Raw genomic sequence first — 6685 nt, forward strand, 5'->3', positions numbered from 1 at the left:
TATATATATATATGTTTAAGTGCATTACCTGTCTACATCCTGTTCTTGCCTGTCTATAAGCTGTTCTCATTAAGACGAATACATTTACTACATTACTGCACAACCTGTCTACATTAAAGTTTATTCATTCTATCACTACTGTGCACCAGTCTATCACACTACTATTATCTATCTATCTATCTATCTATCAACCTTCTACGTTTCAGAAACAGTACCAGTCTATCACAGTACTATATTTTACATGTTATTGTATTTTATTATATTATATTTCATTCTTATATTATATCTATTTTGTGATATTGTTTCCATACATATTTGTACATCTTGATTCCCAGCGACTGCTTCTCTGGAGTTGTTGTGCATGTGACAAATTAAGAACTTTAAACTTGTTGGTTTACTAAACTCACTTACTTAGATATGAATCCTGTACACGTTTCTTTAATTTGCTTTATTATTCAAGATAATGAGGTGTCTGCTTTAGACATTTATTTATTTGGGTTTCTATTTGTAACACCAGAACCTCGTTTCTTTCTTTCAGTTTTTCCCAAAACCGAAGGCTCCAAAAGGTTACTATATCTACGGTGATGTTGGTAAGAGAGATTGGCCCCAAAGTTACAAATATATAAAAAATGTTAAATGTTTTTTTCCCCCTTAAGTCACATGCTCTATGTTTTGTTTCAGGCACAGGAAAAACTATGGTGATGGACATGTTCTATTCATACGTTGAGACTGAAAAGAAAAAGAGGGTTCATTTCCACGGCTTCATGTTGGACGTGCATAAAAGTGAGTACTCTTAATGATAATATTCATCATTGTAATAGTTGACTTTATCTGCTCCTAACAGCCACAAGGGGGCAAATTATTCTTCAAGCTTTTGAGTGAAGCCACAAAACCTGAACCAGATTTCCATAAACACATGTGTTGTATCTTTGTAATCATTTGGTGTCGATGGCTTTTGTTTTTATGAGGAGAGGAACTATCAACCCACGCACCTTGTTTCTTTATTCCTTTCGTCCTTGAGCAGCTTTTCAAACATGACATTTAGCATAAATGTCATGTTTCCTTATTAATAAAATGTTTGTGTTTGATGCTACAAGTTGAAAATGATTTTGGTGTATTTTACATATATATTACCATCAGCTTTAACTTCATATGTAACCTGTGTTACCAGTAAGGAAATCAAGCCTCCACACTGTGCTATGCACTGTCAGCATCTCATCCCCAGAGTTTCAGGTGACATGTCTTTGCTGGTGTGAGATGAATTCTTCTCAACTCGCTACATTCAAAGTCTGCAGAGCAAGTCGGCGCTGGCTGTGGTTGCTGAACTTTGCTTATATTTCCTGTTTTTGCCGCCACATTTTGGTTTTGTTACATTTATAGCACTGCTTATATATATATATCCATGCTGCTGACAAAGCACTCTAAATGGGTCCAGTAAAAGTCTCGAGTGTTATTCTTTTAGAAAGGAAAAAGTAACTTTAAAAATATATAACTAACTCTCACTCTGTTGTTATTGTAAAAATATATAAATTCATTACACCACTTTAACAACTTCAGTTTCTCTCCAAACTAAAAAGTACAGACGTTACATTTTGTTCAAAAGTGGTGGTTTGCGTTTGCCACTTACTGTGAGCTTTAGCTCAGCAGGTTCTAGCCTTCGTGTGTATTCATTTGTACTTGTGCTCACCCGGGCGAGTCAAGAAGACTCATTTTTGCTCTCTTATTAAATTGTTTTTTAGGGATCCATCGACTGAAACAGAGCATGCCAAAGAGGAAAGCAGGTAAAATGGCCAAATCCTACGACCCCATTGCTCCAATTGCAGAGGAGGTCAGCGAGGAAGCTTGTCTCCTGTGCTTTGATGAGTTTCAGGTAATTTCTACAGGACGGAGACATTTAAAGGAGTCCCACAGTATTTGTTTTATGAATGTAACCTTTTACCTCAACAGTGTATTTCCATTGCTTTATCCAAAGTTAATTTATTTGCTACACACATTTCAGGTGACTGATATCGCCGATGCCATGATTCTCAAGCAGCTCTTTGAGAATCTGTTTCTGAACGGTGTTGTTGTTGTGGCCACTTCTAATCGTCCCCCTGAAGGTAAGTAACAACAGATCCGGAATATGTTTTCTGTCCGGCCAAATACCTTCAGAAACTCTTTTTGCTGCTCGACTTTAGCCCGTTTCCCACTGGACAAAAAAAAGCTCACGTACACCCACTAACATCTGGCTTTTGTTTGAGTGGGAAAGGTTACATTCAGCCTTCCTTCTTGGAACACATGACTCTGCATTAGTCAGAAGTATTTATCGGCTCCAGCAGCGAACTACAACTCATTAAATCAGTCTTCTGTCGGTCTGTCCATTGTGCCACCATCTCTGGTTTGAGCTTTTGGAAAAGAGACTGAATAAGTTACATATATAAGAAGAAAAAAAAGTAGACATTGTAAAAAATGTCGAAAATGAAATGCCAGAAAAACCCCCAGAAGGGCATACTCGTCTACTGTCAATGTGAAAGGAGTCTATCGTCGGGAAGTTGTATTGTAAGTCAGTATGTCAATACACCACGTGTGTCCTTGTTACCTCAGACTGACTTAGTGTGCTTCCAGATTCCTTCGGATGTCCTTAGCATGTTAACACAAATTTGACTGGATACAGTTAACTCCTTAAGATTTAAAATCTAACGTTGTGCACTCCTACACACCATTTTCAATGCACATGTTTTAATAACTTAATAAATTAAACACTCCCTTTTAAGTATTCAACAACTACAACATTTGGCAGGCGTGTCTTTGTTTTAAAGTCCCACTCGTTCCCCTCAGACTTGTATAAAAACGGGCTGCAGAGAGTCAACTTCGTGCCGTTTATTGCCGTGTTGCAGGTAAGAAAGCAGACATAAATCACATTTTTTTCTTTTTAATATAAATGTACCTGTTGTTAATTGTTTGTCTCTCACATGCAGAATTATTGCCAAACTCTCCGCCTGGATTCTGGGATAGATTACCGCAGAAGGAACAAACCATCTGCTGGAAAACTCTACTTCCTGTGAGAAATCCATCAAGTCAAACAGTCAGTCGATGTCAGCTATGGTTTGATCTGTTGTCTGCATGTTTTGTGTTTTTAATGTTACATTTACTGCAGCTCCAGTGAGCCTGATGGAGAAGCAAAGCTGGACAAGATGTTTGATGAGCTGGCTTTTAAGCAAAATGACAGTAAGTGGACGTATGACTGAAGTCTACAGCTGAAGTGTAATCACTGTATTTGTATTACCACAGAAAGTACACTCTTGATGTACTTATATACCGTTTCTCTCCGCAGTAACACGACCAAGAGTTCTGAATGTTAACAACAGGAAAGTGCGTCTGAACAAAGCATGTGGGACCATTGCAGACTGCACGTTTGAGGAGCTGTGTGATAGAGTAAGTCTCTCAGACGTTTGTGTTCTTTAATATACACATTATGCGATGTGCATCAGTCTTGACTTCTTTCAGTCTTTCAGTGGATAAACGCTACAATGATGTTAGTTTATCACAATTTGTTTCTTGGTTTTGCATTTTTTTATCAGACCAATCAAGTTTTTGCTCATTGTTGTTGTTTTGAATGTCCATTATTAAATATTGAGTTGCATGCTGGGCGACCTGATAGCTGAGTGGTTAGGAGGCCTACCACAGAGGAGCAGATGCCTTGAGCAGTGAATGTCTGTTTGGATTCCCTGCTGGCTGCATGTCATTCCTCTTCTCTCTCTTCCCCCACATTTCCTGTCTCTCTCCACGATCGGTTAAATGCATGAAAAGCCCCATCTTCTTCTTCATCTTCTTCATCTTCTTCAAAGAAAGGCATGTGAACATGAGAATCAAAGCAGCGTTCATAATGGACAAACTATTAAGGTTTTGCCAGGAATTTCAGATCGATGGTGAAAACTTACAAATGTCTTTTCTGCATCAGAGCTGGATTGCTACGACATTCTGTGTAATCCATCTTTATGCCTTTTTAAGGAGTCGTTTAAAAAGCATTATCTCTGTCTGCCTCAGAGTCAAAACTCCACACTATATGGTAGTGTCGATATATCATGATAGCCCTGTATGAGATTTAATAACAGAAACAATTTAACTGAGGCACTGTTGCATAAAATAGAAAAATCCAGGTTTATGGCTTTATACACCTTTCCTTGTATTTCAGCCTATTTGGAGTCTTTTGAAACCTGAATTTTAAACAAAGTTAAACTGGTTTGAACAGTTCCTGTTTTTAAATGATTGACTCTTTGGCGGCTGAAGCGATCCAAAGAAATGGACAAATAAACACAAAGACGTAAAGCTACAGGTTTCTAGTAAACAAGCATCTTCAGACAAAGTGTGGCTTTAAAACATAGAATGTAAATGTTTCAGCCTGTAGGGGCCAGTGACTACCTGGAGATATCCAGGCTGTTCGACACCGTCTTCATCCGACACATTCCTCTGCTGACACTGAACAAGAAAACTCAAGCCAGGCGGCTCATAACGCTCGTGGATGCCCTCTACGACCACAAGGTGAAGCGCTTATTTACCTTCACTGAAACACCAAACCCGTTGCTATTTGGTTTATAATAAGTGTGTCTCGTTTCAGGTGCGGGTGGTGATTCTTGCCGATCATCCACTGGATGGTATTTTTGTACACCATGGTGAGCACGGCCATGACGAGAGCCACATTCTGATGGACGATCTGGGGCTGAAGAGGGTGAGAGAGCGCCAACTCTGTGTTCGAAACTAAACCCGTTTTTTTTCATGTTGGGTGTGGACTTTTAGTCGTAAAGTAGATGATTAATCCGGCTGAGGCCGTTGGCCGTCAGTGAACGTAGATTAAAACACAAAGCTGAAGTTAGTCAGTGAAAAACCGTCTTAAGCACTACTTCAGCCTTTACTTATTCAATCTCAAATCAAGTAAGCCGTCCTCTAAATGTACAACTTTAACAATGGAAATCAGTCATTTCTATACTGCATCTAGTTTTGTTTTGGCATTAGAGTATACGTAGTGATGAACAATAGTGGGCTACATGGGTCAGATTATTTAAAGAGAATGTATTGAAAAAGAGAAATGTTCCAAAATATCTGTCAACGTTACGTAAACCAGGAATCCACAGATTTTCCTTTACGCCAAATTTCATTGAAATCTCTTAAATTTTGGGGATATTCTGCTAAATAACTAACAAACAAACAAACAGGAATAAAAATATAACTTTTATACTAGCAAGCGCCATTTTGTTGATACTGTAGCGCAACGATTGCCTCATATTAACTTGTTTCATGATGCTGGTACTTTGTTTTTCAAAAGGATGGTTTCTAGCGTATATACGTTTATTAAGTTTTCAATTTTTTAATTTCAGCTGTAAATATCAACAAAATTTTGTATCAACAAAATGGCGCTTGCTAGTATAAAAGTCAAATTAAATGTTGAGGGTCCACTTGCCGACCTTTGTTGCATATCTCTCTCCCGCATTTCCTGTTGTCTTTCTGCTAACTCTAATAAAGGAATAAAATGTCCCACAAAACATTTCTTTTTTTTAAATGAAATGTTTCTTCAGAATCAGAAACATATCAAGGGAAGATTTTAAATGTAAAGATAAATAACTAATATTTGTGTAACGACTGCATTTAAAGGGATTTTTCTGTCCTGTGTTAGCTAATAAAAAGCCATTTGATTGAGTTGAGGAAGTGCACATCACCACAAGAACTCAGCATCTGGAGTTCCACTAAACTATTGAATTGTTCAACAGGATGAAGCCAGCAGTCTGTCCATCTTCAGTGGAGAGGAGGAGATGTTTGCCTTCCAGAGGACCGTGTCTCGCCTCACAGAGATGCAGACAGAAGAATATTGGTTGGAAGGAGACCGAAGCACTAAATCACAAGTGTAACGTTTTTTAAAAAGTGGACCGTGTTACGCAACCTCCATAAACTGTACTCCTCTCTGAAAAACAGAGAACACTACTCCTACTCATCTTCTCCAGCACAAACCCAGCGGGACCGCTCAACAGTATGTGTGCAAATGTTGGTACAGGGGATATTTATTGAAATCTTAAGGCCTTTTATGACTTTATTGCGCCATTGCACTTTCCGGATGAGTTTTAATATAAACTTTAGGGTGTCATATTGCTTTTAACTTTTAATTTATATAGTGGTCCAATTGTATTTCCTTTTTTGTATTTCCCACAGATTTTTATAAATCTGTGGGAAAGAGCTGGACAGCTTCTGGAAATGGATTCCCACAGGACTTTTATGAAGATTTAAGGGACATATTAATCCGGTCTCTTTTGAAAATATAAAGCATCTCAATGAGTCGTTTATGATTCTTCTGCAAGCCTGAATACAGTGGCAGCAGATTGATTCACAAGATTAAAAGCCGTGTTTATTTCTGATGATTTATGTGGACGGTGCTCGTGAAGAATATTTCACGATACTCTGAACAATAACGTTTGACGTTTTCATTTGGTGGTTTAAAAGGAAACAGAACATGTGTCACAGGAAGTGTTTTAGTGCATACTTGACGTCCAGGTCTCTATATTATGTTTCCATCTTCATAAATGAAGCAAACAACGGTTTAAGTGTTGGAGTTGGTTGATGTTTAACTGCCTTCTTTCATGAATTTGTTTTGTTTAGTCCTTAACACACACAGAAACAAAGAAGCAGTGGACGGGAAAGTTTATCCGCTCTACAAACA

At 38.1% G+C, this 6685-nt stretch overlaps 1 protein-coding gene across 1 annotated transcript; it reads left to right on the plus strand.

Moving 5' to 3' along the window:
• Positions 1-417: 417 nt before the first annotated feature.
• afg1la (AFG1 like ATPase a) lies at positions 418-6593 on the plus strand. Its single transcript, XM_031847210.1, has 12 exons — positions 418-426; positions 518-590; positions 682-783; positions 1740-1870; positions 2000-2099; positions 2818-2876; positions 2958-3040; positions 3137-3207; positions 3314-3414; positions 4381-4521; positions 4598-4708; positions 5745-6593. The coding sequence occupies exons 1-12, from the start codon at positions 418-420 to the stop codon at positions 5880-5882; spliced, it is 1119 nt and encodes a 372-aa protein (XP_031703070.1). The 3' UTR covers positions 5883-6593.
• Positions 6594-6685: the final 92 nt, after the last annotated feature.

The sequence above is a fragment of the Anarrhichthys ocellatus genome, unplaced genomic scaffold (assembly GCF_004355925.1).
Source record: "Anarrhichthys ocellatus isolate YVR2014 unplaced genomic scaffold, GSC_Weel_1.0 scaffold7, whole genome shotgun sequence".
Classification (NCBI taxonomy): domain Eukaryota; kingdom Metazoa; phylum Chordata; class Actinopteri; order Perciformes; family Anarhichadidae; genus Anarrhichthys; species Anarrhichthys ocellatus.